The sequence below is a fragment of the Elephas maximus genome, chromosome 10, assembly GCF_024166365.1.
Source record: "Elephas maximus indicus isolate mEleMax1 chromosome 10, mEleMax1 primary haplotype, whole genome shotgun sequence".
In the NCBI taxonomy this organism is placed as follows: Eukaryota; Metazoa; Chordata; class Mammalia; order Proboscidea; family Elephantidae; genus Elephas; species Elephas maximus.
The window spans coordinates 47,109,342-47,129,418 of record NC_064828.1 but is presented as its reverse complement, the minus strand read 5'-3'; the positions used below and the strand labels follow the sequence as shown (position 1 = coordinate 47,129,418).

General features: G+C 40.5%; 1 protein-coding gene across 1 annotated transcript; it reads left to right on the top strand.

The window, feature by feature from the left end:
* The first annotated feature begins 16,474 nt into the window (after positions 1 to 16,474).
* Positions 16,475 to 19,307, top strand: CFL2 (cofilin 2). Its single transcript, XM_049898860.1, has 4 exons — positions 16,475 to 16,579; positions 17,666 to 17,973; positions 18,091 to 18,167; positions 18,256 to 19,307. Exons 1-4 carry the CDS (start codon positions 16,577 to 16,579, stop codon positions 18,366 to 18,368), a joined length of 501 nt encoding a protein of 166 aa, XP_049754817.1. The 5' UTR covers positions 16,475 to 16,576; the 3' UTR covers positions 18,369 to 19,307.
* Positions 19,308 to 20,077: the final 770 nt, after the last annotated feature.

Below are 20,077 nucleotides of genomic sequence, written 5' to 3'. Positions count from 1 at the left end.
AGTAAAGCTTTTGGGACCTTCACTTGTGGATTTGGTACAACTCGAAATGAGAGAAACTGCTCCAAACGTCCATTAATAATTGAAACACGGAATGTACGAAGTATGAATCTAGGAAAATTGGAAACTGTTAAAAATGAAATGGAACGCATAAAGATCATTATCTTAGGCATTAGTGCATTGAAATGGACTGGCACTGGCCATTTTGAATCGGACAAGCTTATGGTCTACTATGCTGGGAATGACAACTTGAAGAGGAATGGCACTGCTTTCATGGTCAAAAAGAACATTTCAAGGTGTATCCTGAAGTACAATGCTGTCAATGATAGGATAATATCCATACGACTACAAGGAAGACCAGTTAATACTACTATCATTCAAATTTATGCACCAACCACAAATTGCCAAACCAAACCAAACCCTTTGCCATCAAGTGGATTCTGACTCATAATGACCCTATAGGACAGAGTAGAACTGCCCTATATGGTTTCCAAGGAGTGGCTGGAGGATTCAAACTGCTGACCCCTTGGTTAACAGGTGTAGCACTCAACCACTATGCCACCAAGGCTCCAAACTAATGCTAAAGGTTAAGAAATTGAAGATTTTTACCAACACTCCAGTCTGAAATTGATCAAGTATGCAATCAACATGCATTGATAATTGCTGGTAATTGGAATGTAAAAGTTGAAACGAGAAGAATCTGTAGTTGGAAAATATGGCCTTGGTGATAGAAATGATGACGGAGATCATATGATAGAATTTTGCAAGACCAACAATTTATTCATTGCAACATCTTTTTCCGACAACATAAATGGCACTTTTACATGTGGACTTCACCAGATGGAAAACACAAGAATCAAATCAACTATATCTGTGGAAAGAGAGGATGGAAAAGCTCAATATCATCAGTCAGAACGAGGCAAGTGCTGACTGCGGAAAAGACCATCAATTGCTCATAGGCAGTGGAAGTGGAAGTTGAAGAAAATTAAAATAAGTCCACAAGAATCAAAATACAACCTTGAGTATTGTTACGTGTTGAATTGTGTCCCCCCAAAATGTGTATCAATTTGGCTAGATCATGATTCCCAGTGGAAACCCTGGTGGCATAGTGGTTAAGTGCTATGGCTGCTAACAAAAAGGTCAGCAGTTCAAATCCACGAGGTGCTCCTTGGAAACTCTATGGGGCAGTTCTACTCTGTCCTGTAGGGTCACTATGAGTCAGAATAGACTCGATGGCAACAGGTTTTTTTTTTTTTTTTTTAATGATTCCCAGTGTTGTGTAATTGTCCACCATTTTGTAATCTGATGTGATTTTCCTATGTGCTGTAAATCCTGCCTCTATGATGTCAATGAGGCAGGGTTAAAGGCAGTTATGTTCATGAGGCAGGACTCAATCTACAAGATTAGATTGTGTCTTGAGTCAGTCTCTTTTGAGATATAAAAGAGAGAAGCGAGCAGTGAGACAGGGGAACCTCATGCCACCAGGAATAAAGAACCAGGAGTGGAGTGCATTCTTTGGACCTGGGGTCCCTGCAATGAGAAGCTCCTAGATCAGGGGAAGACTGATGACCAGGACCTTGCCCCAGAGCTAAAAGAGAGAGACTTCCCCTGGAACTGGCACCTTGACTGTGAGAGAAATAAATTTCTCCTTGTTAAAACCATCTACTTGTGGTGTTTCTGTTACAGCAGCACTAGCTAAGACAAATATATTCCACCTGAATTTGGAGACCATTTCAAGAACTGATTTGACACATTGAACACTATGACTGAAGACCAGATGAGTTGTGGGGTGACAGCAAGGACATCACACATGACGAAAGCAAAAGGTCATGTAAAAAGACAGGAAGGAAAGAAAAGACCAAAATGGATGTCAGAAGAGACTTTGAAAATTGCTCTTGAATGAAGACTAGGTAACGTGAAAGGAAGAAATGATGAAGTAAAAGAAGTGTACAGAAGATTTCAAAGGACAGATCAAGAAGACAAAGGAAACTGTTATAATGAAATGTGCGTAGACCTGGAGTTTGAAAACCAAAAGGAAACAACACACTCACCATTTCTCAAACTGAAAGAACTGAAGAAAAAATTCAAGTCTTGAGTTGCAATATTGAAGGATTCTGGATGCAAAATGTTGAAAGACGCAGGAAGCATCAAAAGAAGATGAAAGGAATACACAGAGTCACTCAACCAAAAAGAGCTGGTCGATGTTCAACCATTAGAGGAGGTAGTATATGATCAAGAAACGATGGTACTAAAGGAAGAAGTCCAAGCTGCACTGAAGGCATTGGCAAAAAACAAGTCTCCAGGAACTGATGGAATAATAATTGAGATGCTTCAACAAAAGGATGCAGTGCTGGAGGTGCTCACTCACCTACACCAAGAAATTTGGAAGACAGCTACCTGGGCAACCGACTAGAAGAGATCCACCTTTGTGCCCATTCCAAAAAAAGGTGATCCAACAGAATGAGGAAATTATCAAACAATATCATTACTACCACACACAAGTAAAATTTTGCTGAAGGTCATTCAAAAGTGGTCACAGCAGTACATCAACAGGGAACTGCCAGAAATTCAAGCCAGATTTAGAAGAGGATATGGAATGAGGGATATCATTGCTGATGTCAGATGGATCTTGGCTGAAAGCAGAGAATACCAGAAAGATGTTTACATGTGTTTTACTGACTATGCTAAGGCATTCAACTGTGTGGATCATAACAAATTATATATAATGTCGTGAAGAATGGGAATTCCAGAACACTTAATCGTGCTCATGTGGAACCCATACATAGACCAGGAGGGAGTCCTTTGAACAGAATAAGGGGGATGGTTCAAAATCAGGAAAGGTGTGTGTCAGAGTTGGATCCTGTATGCTGAACAAATAACCTGAGAAACTGGGCTATATGAAGAAGAATGTGACATCAGAAAGACTCATTAACAACCTGCAATACGCAGATGACAAAATCTGGTTTGCTAAAAGTGAAGAGGACTTGAAGCATTTACTGATGAAGATCAAAGACCACAGCCTTCAGTACAGATTACGCCTCAATATAAAGAAAACAAAAATCCTCACAACTGGACCAATAAGCAATATCATGATAAACAGAGAAAATACTGAAGTTATCGATGATTTCATTTTACTTGGATCCAGGAGCAACACCCATGGAAGCAGCAGTCAAGAAATCAAAAGACGCATTGCACTGGGCAGATCTGCTGCAAAAGACCTCTTTAAAGTATTGAAAAGCAAAGATGTCACTTTGAGGATTAAGGTGTGCCTGACCTAAGCCAAGATATTTTCAATTGCCTCATAGGCATGCTAAAGCGTGACTATGAATAAGGAAGACCAAAAAAGAATTGATACCTTTGAATTATGGTGTTGGCAAAGAATACTGAATATACGATGGACTGCCAGAAGAAAGAACAAGTCTGTCTTGGAAGAAGTACAGACAGAGCGTGACTTGGAAGCGAGGATGGTGAGACTTCGTCTCACATACTTTGGACATGTTATCAAAAGGAACCAGTCACTGAAGAAGGACGTCACGCTTGATAAGGTAGAAGGTCAGTGAAAAAGAGGAAGACCCTCGAAGAGATGAAGTGACACAGTGGCTGCAACAACGAGCTCAAACACACCAATGATTGCAAGGCTGGTGCAGGACTGGGCAGTATTTTGTTCTGTTGTACATAGAGTTGATATGAGTTGGAACTGATTCAACGGCACATAACAACAACAATAGGTAATGCTACCATAATTTTCACATAGTAGACTCTCAATAAACACTGGTGGGATTGGACTCTTGGAGGGGATACCTGGGCTGGTGAGAATGCACTTCATGGTAGAAGAGTGCAGAGGTGCCTGTGCTGTGTGGTTGCCAGATTGAGCAGATAAAAATACAGGACATTCAGTTTGATTTGAATTTCAGATAAACAATGCATAACTTTTTAGTATATAAGTATGACCCAAATATTGCATGGAACATACTTAAAAATTATTCATTGTTTATGTGAAATTCAAAATTGAACATGCTTTATTTTATCTGGCAACCTACCAAGCTCCCTCCTCAAAAAGAGGGATTTGCATAACTGTTCCTATGGAGATTATATGCAATTTTTTGCCATTATGGATAATGCTCACATCTGCCAGTTTGTCGTATTGTGGTGGTTTGCCTGTTGCTGTGATGCCAGAAGCTATACCACCAATATTTCATATACGAGCAGGGTCACCCATGGTGGACAGGTTTCAGCAGAACTTCCAGACTAAGGCAGACTAGGAAGGAAGACCTGGCAGTCTACTTCTGAAAAAACTGGCCAACGAAAACCTTATGAATAGCAGTGGAACATTGTCTGATGTAGTGCTGAAGATGAGCCTCTCAGGTTGAAAGGCACTCAAAACACAACTGGGGAAGAGCTGCCTTCTCAAAGGAGAGTCGACCTTAATGACGTGGATGGAGTAAAGCTTTTGGAACCTTCATTTACTGATGTGGCATGACTCAGAATGAGAAGAAACAGCTGCAAACATCCATTAGTAATCGAAACGTGAAATTATGAAGTATGAATCTAGGAAAATTGTAAGTTGTGATAAATGAAACGGAATGCATAAAGATGGATATCCTAGGCGTTAGAAAGCTGAAATAGATTGGTATTGCCCATTCTGAATCAGACAATCATAAGGTCTACTATGCTGGGAATGACAGGTTGGAAAGGAATAGTGTTGCATTCATTGTCAAAAAGAACATTGCAAGATCTATCCTAAAGTACAACACTGTCAATGATAGGATAATAGGACTCAGAATAAAACCCCCAAGTCCTTAAAGCTAGAGGTTCCCAAATTGTCTCAGTCTACAGTGCCCTTAGGGTGTCAGTAATTTTCTTCAAGGCATTCTCAAGCCAAAAGAAATACCTAACAGTTCTGTTTATTAAGTAGTTAGTGTCAAACAAATTAAATAATATTCATGTTATAACAATTTAGCACTTGTTGGGCACTACATAACTTCTCAAACTCACCCTCATTTGCTGTGCCACATTGATTCTCCCATTGTACTTGCTTTTAATCACAGCAATCCAGGAAAACCCAGATTTTCAAAGGTGTTATTGAAAGGAACAGCTGGATCTAAACACCCTCAAGTTAATAGTTCCCTTGGTGTCCGACAGATGGTGCTATGTTTCCCTTAAATTTTAAAATATCCACAGCACCCCTGTGAGTTTGCAGGGGCTCCCGGATGCATAGATGCATAGTTCCGGAGCCATGGCTTAACACGGCTTGTAACGCCTTGCACTAACTGGCCTCTGGCCATTTCTTTAGCCTCGTCTTATACTGCTCTCCTTCTTGTGCACTACACTCTATCTCCACTGGCTTTTTATTTTCCCCAAAACAGCCAAGCTCTTTCACTGCTGGAGTCTTTGTTCATGCTGTTCCCTTGGCTTGAAGGACTCTTCAATCAGAGCAGCTTTCCCTAATTCCCCAGTCTTTACCAGTCCTCCTTCCCCTCCTCCCCAGCCTTTTATTTTCTCACTAGTAGTCTCACTACACTACAAGCTCCATGAAGCTAGGGACTATGTCTCTTTTTTACCATCTTACACCCAGTGGCTAGCACCATGCCTGGCACATAGTAGGAACTCAATACTTTCTTAAAATGTTTCTATTGGCATATTTATTAAGAGATTAGTCTTTAGACACACAAGTAATCCAGCTGTGAAATACAAGAGAAATGTCTTCCTTGTTAGCAGTTCAATTCATCAGTAAGCGATTATAAATCTAAAATATGATAGCATTTTAGGATGTGATTGCTAGCATACCTAAAACCTATTGCCATCAAGTCAATTCCTACTCATAGCAACCCCATAATGGCATTTTTAAAAAAATTAATTTAAGGGAAAGGATAGTTTTTTCAACAAATGATGCTGGGGCAACTCAGTATCTCACACGCAAAAGAATAAAGTTGAACCATATTACAAAGTTAACTAAAAAGATAAGAGCTAAAATTATGAAACTCCTAGATGGAAACTTAAGAAAGCCCTGGTGGCACAGTGGTTAAGTGCTCACCTGCTAACCAAAAAGGTCTACGGTAAAAACCACCACCTGCAATGTGGCAATCTGCTTCTGTGCCTTGGAAGCCCTATGGGACAGTTCCATTCTACCTTACAGGGTCGTTATGGGTTGGAATAGACTTCAGGACACACAACAACGACAGACGAAAACATGGGATAAATCTCTACGACCTTGGGTTAGGCAATGGTTTCTTTGCTATGACACTAAAACACAAGTGACAAAAGAAAAAATTAGATCTATTGGACTTCATCAAAATTAAAAACTTTTGTGCTTCAAAGGACATCATTAAGAAAGTGAAAATATAACCTACAAAATGGGAGAAAATTTTTGCAAATCATATATCTGATAAGGGATTTGTATGCAGAATACATAAAGAACACTTACAACTCAAGAACAAAAAGACAAATGACCCAATTTAAAAATGGACTAAGGATTTGAATAAACATTTTTTCAAAGAAGATGTATAATAAGCACATGAAAAGATGCTTGATGTCATTAGCCATTGGGGAAATGCAAATTAAAACCACAATGAGATACCACTTCACACCCATTAAGATGCTGATAATAAAAAAGACAGACAATAACAAATATTGGTGAGGGTGTGAAGAAATTGGAACCCTCATGTGATGATTATCAGTGGGATTATAAAATGGTACAGCCATTTTATAAAACAGTCTGGCAGTTTCCCAAAATGTATACAAAGTTATCACATGACCCAGTAATGCCACTTCTAGGTATATACCCACGAGAAATGAAAACATGTACACACAAGAACTTGTACATGAATGTTCGTAGCAGCTAAAAAGTGTAAACAACTGAAATGCTCATCAACTGATGAATGGGTAGAGGAAATGTGGTATATCCATGCCATGTAATATTATCTGGTAATAAAAAAGGAATAAGGTACAAATACATGCTACAACATGGATGAGTCTTAAAAACATCATACTAAGTAAAAGAAACTAGAGACAAAGGCTGCATATTGTTTGATTCCATTTCTCGGACAGGCAAATTGATAAAGACAGAAAGTAGACTTAAGGTTGCCAGGACATGGGAGGAGGGGAGGGAATAGGAGTGAATGCTAATGGGTTTGAGATTTCTTTTGGAGATAATAAAAATGTTCTAAAATTGGATAGTGGTGATGGTTACACAATTTTGAATATACTAACAACCATTGAATAGTACACTTTAAAAGGATGAATTTTAAGGTATATATTATCTCAGTGTAAACAAAAACAAAAAACCCATTGTTGTCTAATCGATTCTGACTTCATAGTGACCTTAAATGACAGAGTAGAACTGCCCCACAGAATTCCCAAGGAGCACCTGGTGAATTTGAACTGCTGACCTTTTGGTTAGCAGCCGTAGCTCTTAACCACTATGCCACCAGGGTTTCCATCTCAATATAGCTGTTATTTAAAAAAAAAAATTTTTTTTTGAAAAATTATTTATTGTCTGCCCCATTGCCTTCAGAATAAACTTCTGACTCTGTAGGGTTGCCTACAAAGTTCATGTGACCTGGTACCTCCTACCACTCTTCCATCTTTAATCCCTACCAAACCCTGAGGCTCCAGTCATAGCAAACTACTTGGAATTTCTTTCTTTTTTTTAATGGGGAAATAAATTTTTTAATTTTGTCTGGCTTCAACCTTTCTGTGACAATTTGATTAATTTTTATTATACTCTCATGAATTTCCAGATCCAGTTGTAGCCATGTTTTCATAAAACTGGCGTTCATTTTTTTTTTTTTTTTAATATTTTATTGTGTGGAAACCCTGGTAGCATAGTGGTTAAGCGCTATGGCTGCTAACCAAAAGGTCAGCAGTTCGAATCCACCAGGTGCTCCTTGGAAACTCTATGGGGCAGTTCTACTCTGCCTGTAGGGTTGCTTGGTTTTGTGTGTGTGTGAATGTTTATACAGCAAATTCGGTTCCCATTTAACAATTTCTATACAAATTATTCAGTGATATTGATTATATCTTTCACAATGTGCCATTATTCTGATTCATTCCATTCTGGTTGTACCATTTCCAGTACTCTAGTTTCCTTGCCCCTTTACTTTCTCATCTTTGCTTTAGAGTAATTTTTGACCATTTGGTCTCCTGTAGATGATTTTTCTTAAAGAAGATCATTACTCACAGGTGATATTCTTTATTTTATGAGCCAGTCTGTTATCTAGCTAAAAGGTGACCTCAAGGGTTAATTTCAGTTTAACTAGACTTAAAGCATATCTCAGGGCAATGGTCTCAGGGAGTCCTCTAGTCTCAACTTTTCCAGGAAGTCTGAACTTTTTAAGAATTTGAATTCTGTTCCACATTTCCCTCCTGTTCTATAAGCATCCATCTATTGTGGCTCCAGGAATTGACCGAATGCCAACTGAGATATTTCAACAAACAGATCCAGCTCTGGTGGTGCTCACCCGTCAATGCCAAGAAATTCGTAAGACAGGTACCTGGCCAACTGACTGGAAGAGACCCATCTTTGTGCCCATTCCAAAGAAAGGTGATCCAACAGAATAAGGAAATTATCAAACAGTATCATTAATATCACTTGCAAGTAAAATTTTGCTAAAGATCATGCAAAAGTGGCTGCAGCAGTACATCAACAAGGAACTGCCAGAAATTCAAGCTGGATTCAGAAGAGGATGTGGAACAAGGGATATCAATTCATCTTGCTGATGTCAGATGGATCTTGGCTGAAAGCAGAGAATACCAGAAAGATGTTTACATGTGTTTTATTGACTATGCAAAGGCAACTGTGTGGATCATAACGAATTATGAATAACATTGTGAAGAACGGGAATTCCAGAATACTTAATTGTGCTCATGATGAACTTGTACGTAGACCAAGAGGCAGTCATTCTAACAGAACGAGGGGTCACTGTGTGTTTTAAAATCAGGAAAGGTGTGTGTCAGGGTTGTATCTTTTCACCATACTTATTTGATCTGTACGCTGAGCAAATAATCCAGGAGCTGGACTATATGAAGAAGAATGGGGCATCAAGATTGAAGAAAGACTCGTTAACCACCTGTGATATACGGATGACAAACCTTGCTTGCTGAAAGTGAAGAGGACTTGAAGCACTTACTGATGAAGATCAAAGACCACAGACTCCAGCATGGATTACACTCAACATAAAGAAAACAAAAACCCTCACCCCTGGACCAATAAGCAACATCATGATAAACGGAGAAAAGACTGAAAATACTGAAGTTGTCATTTTACTTGGAATCCACAATCAATGACCATGGAAGCAGCACTCAAGAAATCAAACAACGCATTGCATTGGGCAAATCTACTACAAAGACCCTCTTTAAAGTGTTAAGAAACAAAGACGTCACTTTAAGGACTAAATTGTGCCTGACCCAAGCCATGGTGTTTTCAATCACCTCATATGCATGTGAAAGCCGGACAATGAATGAGGAAGACTGAAGAAAAATTGATGCCTTTAAATTATGGTGTGTGCAAAGAATATTGAATATACCGTGAACTGCCCGAAGGACAAACAAATCTGTCTTGGAAGAAGTACTGCCAGAATGCTCATTAGAAGTGAGGATTTTTCATATACTCTGGACATGTTGGAAACCCTGGTGGCATAGTGGTTAAGTGCTATGGCTGCTAACCAAAAGGTCAGCAGTTTGAATCCACCAGGCGTTCCTTGGAAGCTCTGTGGGGCAGTTCTACCCTGTCCTCTAAGGTCACTATGAGTCAGAATCAACTCGAAGGCAGCAGGTTTGGGTTTTTTTTTTTTTTTTTTGGTTTTGGACATGTTATCATGAGGGACCAGTCCCTGGAGAAGAACATCATGCTTGCTAGAGGATCATCGAAAAAGAGGAAGACCCTCAATGAGAGGGACTGACACAGTGGCTGCAATGACGGGCTCAAGAACAACAATGATTGTGAGGATGGCGAAGGACCAGGTAGTGTTTTCTTCTGCTGTACATAGGGTCCTCAGGAGTCAGAACTGACTCAACAGCACCTAACAACAATGTTGTGGCCCTAATGGGAACTGTCGGTAGAGGTAGCTGGGCATCTAGTTCTTCTGATCTCAGGGTAGATGAGGTCCCGGTTTGTGTCGACTCAGTCCTGTAGACTACTTTCTTCTGAGTCTTTGGTTTCCTTCTTTAGCCTTTGTTCAAGACAAGTAGAGACCAATAGTTGTATCTTAGATGGCCACTCACAAGCTTTTAAGATCCCAGACACTACTCACCACACTGAGATGTAGAACTTTATGCACTACATTATGCTAATTACCTGAGTTGTCCCACAAGACTACCGTCTTAAATCTTCAAATCCAGAAAACCAATCTCACAAAGTGTTTGGTCATGTCTAAGAAGTATCCGTACTGTGTCCCCTATGTGGTTTATTATATATATGGATATGCATGCATGGACAAACAGACCTGTGTACATATGCCTATAGATACTACTAGCTGTACACACATGTACCCACATATTCATACTCATACACTTATACACCTATATACATATTTGTGCAGCCACACACATTTTTTGGTTGTTGACAGTGTTGTTACAAAATTATATTTGTCCTCACAGCACTGTGGCTTTGTACATTCAGTTCCTTCTTCTTTAAATGCCCTTCCCTCATCTGCCTTAGTTAACTGCCACTTGTTCCTTAAGACCCAACTCACCCCAGACTGAGTTGGTGGCCTTCCTTTGTGCTCACAAGCATCCTATGCGTATGTCATTACGCATGCATGGGATTGTTTCATAAATGTCGACTTCCTCACTGTATTCCACAGGACTGACTAAGAGGCAGGGGCTGTGTTATTCTTATTTTAGCATTCCCAGCTCCTAGCAGAGGTTCAATAAATGAAATAAAGAAATGAACAAGGGGAAGGAATAAACTGTTCTCATTCTTAGTTTTTTAAAAATCTCTCTCCTACTCTTATTCATGTCTATTAACATATAGTTTTCATGTTACATTTTTCATGTCTATGATTTTAGAATCTACAGCTTTTGTAAGAAAGTAGGCTAAAAAAAGGATTTTCTATCTCGACAAATAAGTTTCTTTTCTCAGGTACTTTTTATATAGTTTTTGTAATTTAGTTAGCCTGTTAGTGGTTTGGGTTATTACTTATTACTACAATTCAGTTAATATCAATGCATTACTAATAAATATGATCGAGGTTTTATAAATAACAGGTGGGTGGGTCTGATAAATTGTGTCTGTGAGTTAACAAACTGAAGCTGGTATTTATTTAAACCACTGAAATTGGCATTTACAAACACAGTTTGAAACTGTTTCGAACTACTTACTGCATTCACTGCTGCTACCCTTTTTTGCATTTCTTCTTCATGTGACACAGACTGCAGATGTTTCTTTATTGTGAGGTCATGCTCCTAAATTAGTTTAGAAGGAATGAGAGATGAGACGTGTAAGACCCAACATGAGTTTTATGGATCATAAAGTGAGTCACGGAGATCAGGCTGCAACACACAACTCCCACTGTGTTTATTTTCCAGTTCTAAGTTCAAAATTGTATTTAGAAAAATACACGATTTGCCTCCTTGTAGACAGGCGTAGGTTAGAAAGCTTATGTCAGAGTAAAGAAGGCATGTGGGAAGAAAGGTACATTTGGAAGCAGTGAGCGTCTTTATGCTTACACTTGTCTTTGTCAGGAAGTAGCTGTGGAAGCTGAGAGTGTGATGTCTCTTGACAGGAAGTGAGGCTCAATATAATTTTTTTGCATAATCTTCCAGATCCGTTGTTTTAGATAGGTCTGGGGAAAAAATGATCTTTAAACTTTTACATGCCACAAAACTTCCACCTAGATTGGTTCCTGGGGGAACAGGCATTAGGAGGTGGTTGCTTCTTCAATTTTCTAAGGAACCTTGAGTAAAAGAACCTTGGCTAAGCCTTAATGGACACCAGTGAAGACTGGGATTGCTTGGGTGACTGTTGTCCATGAGTTGGTAAACTCAGTGTTCTCACCTTCCCTCTGCACTGGCATTAGCTAAGTCTGGGGGGTTCCTGTTCCTGGGCTGGACAGGAGCTTTCCAAATATTATTTCACTTGTTTGAGTAAGATTCAAACTGCCTCACAATATTCCTGAGAGGAAGAAGGTAATATTATGTCCATTTTACATGTGAGGAAACGGAGCCTTAGAACAGTTAATAGCGCCACACTGCACCACTACCACTGTCAGAGCTGTGCGTCCATTCAGATCCATCTGACTTTGAAGCTCTTTCTTTTCTACTCCATACTGATGACCTGAAGCTTTTTCCTTTACACTACTTGCTGTTTGCAAGGCCTCCTCTTTGAGTTTGTTTATCTTTTGGACTCACAAAGATTTCTGATTTCTACAGGCCTACAGCTATGTCTAAGGAGCCCAGGTAGCACAATGGTTAAGTGCTCGGCGGCCAACTGAAAGGTCAGAGGTTCAAACTTACCAGTGGCTCCATGGAAGAAAAGACCTGGTGATCTTTTCCTGTAAAGACTACTGTCTAGAAAACACTATGGGGCAGTTCTACTCTGTCATATAGGGTTGCTAGGGGTCAGGATCTACTCCAGGGCACACAACAACAGAGCTATGTCTGCCATGCTGTTAGGAGTTGGCTGTAGTATGTCCCTCAAGTTGTCTTTTATTTTCTGCCTTTCCTCTTTGAGGTTATTCCTGCTTAGTTTCTAGTAGTTGTTTGTTGCTGCCATGCCTCTGTAGTCCAGTTGATGGACAAATGTAGCTTAGTTGTGGGTTCTAGTCCTGGATTGCTCAAGATCCTACTGTCTCCCCTGCTAACCGTTTGCTTGGGCTTGAAACTGCTCAATAGATGTGTTGTGGTAGGCCAAATAACAACCCCCAAAGATGTCCACACCCTCATCCCTGGAATTCACAGGAATATGTTACTTACCTGTCAAAAGGAACTTTGTAGATATGATTAAGTTAAGGATCTTGAGACAGGGAGATTATCCTGGACTAACCAGAGTAGACCCAATATAATTACAAGGTCCTTATAAGCAAAACAGGGAGGTAGCAGAAAAAGAGAGTCAGAGAAGGAGAGGTGATGACTGAGCAAAAACTGGAGTGATAAAATTGCTAGCTGGGAGTCACAAGCCAAGGAATGCCAACAGCTTCTAGAAACTGGAAGAGGCAAGGAAACAATTCTTCCTTAACGCCTCCAGAAGCAACGAAGCCCTGCCAACACCTTGACTTTAGCCCTCTGAGACTCATTATGGACTGCTGACCCCCAGAACTGTAAGGTAACAATTCTGTGCTGTTTTAAGCCACAATGATTAATTTGTTACAGCAGCAGTAGGAAATTAATACACCTAGTGTCTGAGACTCAGATTCCTCCACTACACAGGGACCAAAATTCATGCAGCAATGATTGGTAATGCTGTCCCTTTACAAATAGTGCTAGATTCTGGTTATAACTAACAAGGGTGAAGAGAGGGAGCTATTAGAGTCCTGAGGTTCTCAAAGCTGTCATCACAAGGAGGAGCAGAAAGGCCTTGTAATCTTCAGGAGCTTCCTTCTGTTCTCTTTTTAGCAGTAATTATTGTTCCAGCATCTATTGAGCACCTACTATGTGCCAGGTTCCAGAAATTCAAAGATGAGTAGGACTCAGATCCTCAGGGAGTTTACAATCTGGTGGAGTGGCAGGACACATACACAAGCAGTTATAATGCAATAGAAGATGTGCAAAGACAAAAACATATGTAGTAAAAGAATCCTAGAGTATGGGAGGTTTGAAATCTGCCTGGGGAGGAGAAAAAGAAAAGGGAGACTCAGAGAGCCTGGGTCAGAGCTGGGGCGCGACTACCATCTTTGGAATCACCAGCTTTGGTCAAGAGGTTCTGACTCCTAATCTAGGTCCTCATGCAGCCATTCCTGGTTTCTGCCAGGGGCTGCGGCACAAGTGGAATTTTTCTGCTACAAATCTGCAAGGCCAGAATGGGGAGAGAGACCTTGAGAGAAACAGTCCAGGAAGAAGAGTTGATGATACCCACACTCCGCAAATGTTTGAAGCTTTATAAATCCATTCTCTGTGACTTTCTTAGAGCGTCGAGAGAGAAAGGGAAAGGTTTCATAAATGGTGAAGTAGTTTTTAAATGTAAAATATTATTATCTACTTGCTTGGGATTCATGCTTAGACATTGGAAAGTTTCTTTTCAATTTTTGTCTCTAAACCAAGTTAATCTTCCAATTAAGACAGTAAATTGCAAGGTATGAATGTAAAAACTAGGTCTATGTTTCATGCACAATAGCTAACATGCTCCTGTTTAAAATATATTAAATTGTGGATAAAAGAATGTATCACACAATCTTGGGGATACTCTCTTCTCATGATTTTCCATCACTAAATTTATTTAATCCTGACCTGAGGACACTTACACAGCATTTCCTATTAATGCTGACAGACTCATAAACTGAATTTTAAAGCTAAAAAGGGCCTTACCAGTAACCAGTTGCCGTTGAGTCAATTCCAACTCATGGTGACCCCTGTGTTTCCGAGTAGAACTGAGCTCCATAGGGTTTTTAATGGCTGTGATCTTTTGGAAGTAGATTGCCAGGCCTTTCTTCCAAGGCAAATAAGAGTCAAACCTCCAACCTTTCAGTTAGTAGCCAAATGCTTAACTATTTGCGCCACTCAGGGACTCCAAGAAAGGAACTTAAAAATAATTTAACCAGAACTTGTTTTATAGATGGAGAATCTGAAGTCTGCAGGGATTAAGAGAGCCTTTCAAGGTTACAGACAAAGAGGCAGTGCCGGGATTACCACTCAGGTTTCCCAACTCCCAACTCAAAATTCTTGCCCCTACATTGCACTTCTAGTTTAGTTTGCTCCAAGGTTTACCTGAATTTTTTTAAGTCCCAACTGTTTCAGGCAATAATAATTCTACCTTCGTAATGCAAGGGTTTTTTATGATACAAGGTTAACTACTGATCAGAGCTTTAAATTCATTCTACCAACTTTACAAATGAAGAAAGTAAGGCAGAAACAGTAAATGTTTAGGAGAAAAAGTAGCATAAATCAATACCAGCTAATTAAACACCTTACTAAATCTTCTTTTCGATATAAACAGATAAACACATGAAGAATTTTGTTTATAACTTATTATTAACACAGTGTTAAGTCTTTATGGAAATTTTCCTCAAAGAATAAAGTGCTAATTTTTCTATGATAAATAGGATATTTACATAAGTGCAATCAAAAAAGATTTAGTTAGAGCAACTGCCTGCCTCAATTATGTGGGCTTTACCGGAAGCGTGATTGCCAAGATTCTTGTGATTGCCAAGAAGAGCGAGGAATTGACTCTTGTCCTTTGCCTGTCAAGTAGGTTCCGATTCCTGTGTACCAGAAGGAAAAGTTGCATAGCCCTGAGCCATGTTCATAATATTCAGTACGTTTGAATCCATTGTTGCAGCTATTGTTGTCAAGTCATCTCATTGAGGGTTTCTTGTTTTCAATGACCCTCTACTTTGCCAAACACGGTATCTCTTTTTAGCCATTGGTCTTTCCTGATGGTGTGGCCAAAGAAAGTGAGCTAGTCTCACCATCCTCTCTTACATTCTGGTTTTATTTCTTCTAAGACTGATTTATTCGTTCTTCGGCAGTCCACAGTGTATTCAATATTCTTCGCCAAAACCACAGTTCCAATGCATCAATTCTCCTGTCTTCGTTTTTTCACTGTCCAGCTTTTAAATGCATACACAGCCACGGCTTGGGTCAGGCGCATGTTAGAAGGTCCGTTTATTTGACGCCCCCTCTCATAGCTGGGGCTTCATGAAAAGACTATTAGCAGAGAGTATAATCCATTGGCTGTGAAGTCCAAAATATAAAGAGATGTTATCAAGGAATGAAACCACTCCCTTTTTTTCGTATTATTAATATTTCAACCACAGGCTTTTGGAAAGTGTTTTCACACCTCGACTTTTCATTTTTTATGAGTAATTCAATCAACTTGGAAACCTCCCTGTAATGCTTATTTTCATTTAATTGGAGGAAGGAGAGCTAAATCCAATGCACTACGACGGGTCTCCAAAATGACTTGGAACGTTGAGATGAGGCCCTTTCTGTGGAAACCAGAGGTGAATGAAGGAAAATCACCTTCGCCTGCCGTCTGTCTCTAACGCGCACAGTCCCAGGAGCGGCGCTCTCAGGAAGTCAGTTTGGAAACCGTGTGCCGAGTACACTCCCCGGCCGGGTGACGGGGGGTGTCCCGGGGCTGGAGGCAGCGCTGCCCGGTTCCAGAGCCTCGACTCTGCCCGCACTACCTTGCGGGCCTGCTCGGCTCGCGCCGGGGTCAGGCGGAGGACGCGGGGGGGCGGGGCTGCAAGACAGAAGGGCCAGCCCGGGAGCGGGGCGGGGCCGACAGGGTGGGGCGTGCCCACGTGACCGCCCCGCCCGCCGCCTTCAGTCCGCCGAGCCGCCTCCGCCTCTCTCGGGCGGCAGCTCCCGGCGTGCCCCGCGCTCGCCGCTGCCCTACGCCCCTCCTCCTCGTCCTCCTCCTCCTCCTCCCCAGTGCCACAGAGCCGGAGCTTGAGCAGCCGCCGCAGCCACAGCCGCGGGCACTATGGTAAGGCGGGCGCACTAACCCAGGAGCGGGGGCGCGGTGAGCAAAGCCCCCCGCGCGTCCTCGGAGGGCTCGGGGAGCGAGGCCGCCATTTTAGCCTGATTCTGGCCTGCGAGGTGGGCGTTCAGGTGCTGCGGCCCCGCTGCTCTCCAGCTGGCCGGCCTGCTCTCCCGCCGTCAGGCTCGGCCCCGCTGCTCTTCGGATTCCTGGGAGCTGGAGGGCTCCGGCGGGAGCGAGGTCGGAGCCTGGGGCTGGGCAGACGGCGGCGGGAGGGGCAGCGGCACATGGCGCTGCGGCCGGGGGCGTCGGAGGGGCAGCGCAGCTTGTCCTTCGCCTCCTAATTTTAAGACGCGCGCTCTAAAATTCGTACGTGCTCTAAAGCCGTTGCTGAAGGTTTTTGGTCAGGGTCTTGATGGTCTGTAATAAATCCCATATGGAGAGATTAAGGAGATGGGAAAAGTCTTAAAAATGCTTTCCCGCGGGAAAAAGGCTTTTACAGGGGACCCGTTAGGTCTGAAGTGTCTGGATTTGAGCTTTGAGGCAATTATGTTGTAGCCATGGGCGATTTGGAGTTTACACTTGATTCCCTTTCCTTATGAGGAAACGGCACTGGCTAGAATGACTTTAAAGAAAAAAATCCTAGACGCATTAACTGAAATCCGAAAGTGTTTTTTTTAAGGCCTGCAGAGTTGACACAATACAGAAGGTATTTTTGCTGCTGCTCCTGAAGCTCTGACATCACCCAGTGAAATAGGAAACATTTCAGGGATGGGACAGTTTGTATTTGTCCTTTTCACTCTACGTTCCATTTCCTTCAAACTCCAAGCCACCTTAAAAAAGGATGAATGGGGCCGGGTAACTTAGAATCCTTAGGTGGTTCGTACCAAACCTAGTGCCCTCGAGTCAATTCCGATTCATAGCGACCCTATAGCTGTATACTGATACTTAAATGTGATAAATCTGATTGGACTCCTTGGATGGTGTGATGAAATTTTTTATGCTCAGACTCAAGCAAACTGCTAGGCAAACAGTAGTTTTGGTTAAAACCAGAATACTTGTTCTGAATGACTACTCTTTGTCTATTTTCAGGCTTCTGGAGTTACAGTCAATGATGAAGTCATCAAAGTTTTTAATGATATGAAAGTGAGGAAATCTTCTACACAAGAGGAGATCAAAAAAAGAAAGAAAGCAGTCCTCTTCTGTTTAAGCGATGACAAAAGACAAATAATTGTAGAGGAAGCAAAGCAGATCTTGGTGGGTGACATTGGTGATACTGTAGAGGACCCCTACACATCTTTTGTGAAGTTGCTACCTCTGAATGATTGCCGATATGCTTTGTACGATGCCACATACGAAACAAAAGAGTCTAAGAAAGAAGACCTAGTATTTATATTCTGGTGTGTAAAAACAAAAGAAAAAAACACTTTTAAAATGCAAGGATTACTATTAACATAGTCAGTTTTGCTTTTGTTTTTCTTATAATTGGGATTCAACAATTTTTTTTTTCCCTGTAGGGCTCCTGAAAGTGCACCTTTAAAAAGCAAGATGATTTATGCTAGCTCTAAAGATGCCATTAAAAAGAAATTTACAGGTATATGAACACGGAATATTTCGTGCAGAGAAATTATTCGTTCTTATTTAAAATAAGGTAATGGGATAATTTCTTTCTTTTTTTTTAGGTATTAAACATGAGTGGCAAGTAAATGGCTTGGATGATATTAAGGACCGCTCGACACTCGGAGAGAAATTGGGAGGCAATGTAGTAGTTTCACTTGAAGGAAAACCCTTATAAAATGACAGTCAAGTGCCATCTGGATCTTAAGGAGCCATCTGGATCTTAAGGAGCTACCATTTCTCCACCGCAGTCAATTGGAATAGTATTACATTATTAGGGTTTTTTTTTTCCCCTCCCCTCCCCACTGGGCCCTTTCAACACATGAATGGAGGAGATATCATTCATTTACGCAACCTATCAGTGATTGCCATTAGACTGTTAATACTGTTACTTTTATGTAGAACCCAAGGAATGCCTTTCTGTCTACTTTAGCCAAAACAACTGGTTATACGCCTCCCCTGCAGCAAGCACCACAATGAATGTGATTGTCAATGTGAATAGCTTAGAATACTGCAAAGGGTAAGCTAATTGAATGCCTTGAAAGTATTATCCACTGGTCAGATGGTAAACTTTATTCAGTATTATTTAGAGTTGCACTCGGTTGCAGTTCTGTGAGGCTCAAGCATTCATACACCTCACCTGCCTTGGCAAGCCTATTTTTGCAACATGGCAGCACAGATATAACACTATGCATCGAAAGCACTTTTTTTGTAATGAGTTTAACCCCACCCCCACCTCAAAAAGAATGCCAATTAAGTTGCATAAACTGTGTCATCAACTTATCCTGGTAGTACCTCAGTGTTCATTCCTGTTACGTGCATACCTTGGTAAAAGAAATAGATGTTATTAATGCCTTTTTGTTTTCCATTGAGTGTACACTACTGAATAAGTGTAGGAGTTTTATGTTTACCATGTGAGTCTTGCAACACTAAAGATATTTTGAATATCAGTCATGGCAATTTCTGTATAAAAGAGCCTTAAACAGAACATTGTTTTTGAGATCAGACTTACCACCCTCACACAAATGGCCACGTTGCAATAAAAATTGTGGCATATTACAGAACGTTGCCTTGTTTTCCTTGGAAATTTTGAAAACTGTTGTGTGAAACAACTTCTAGGGTAAACAGCTATTAATCTCTGCACTGGTCATTTGAGAATTTTTTTTGTACAGGATTGTTGCGTGATATTTTCTGAATTTGATTTATTTGGTTTAAAAATACTCTATCCTAAAGCCAAGTAATATACAGTACCGTTATTATAGAGCAGTACTTTTATAAACAGTTTATTTATTTCCTTGTGTTTTAATATGGGGATCAGAAATTATTTTTTTGCATTTTGACATAAATACTCTTCAATATCTGATTTTTTCTCTGGATTAATTAGGGTAGTTTTTTTTATTCATATTTACATTTCTAAATAGTTGAGTAGTAGAAGCAGAAAGCTCTTAATGCTTATTTGGTCATGATGAAAATAATTTGGAAAATGTTGCCCTTTAAAAGTTTAATACTTCTAAGTTTAGGAACTTTGATTTCAACTGCTACTCCTTAATATATTTTGCACATTGAATTGGAAAAAAATAATTGCTATAGCAGTCTTAAACATTGAGTGGGATTTGGCTGTGATCCAAAGACTGCTGTCCTTATAGAGAATTTGATCTGCTCAGTGTGAGCAGTTTGCTGTTAGCCAGAGCTATTTATGGCGAACACATGCTTTTGTATCTTGTCATAGTTATCCACAAATGGCAAAACTGGATTTGATTCTACTGGTATGCAAAACAGGCATGCTAGTAAGCAGTCAGTCATGGCTCAGAATTTAACCCCATAGCTCTGAAGAATTTTATCAAAAGCAGAAAATGAAAATAACCTTTTAAGAAAACTTTTTAATGT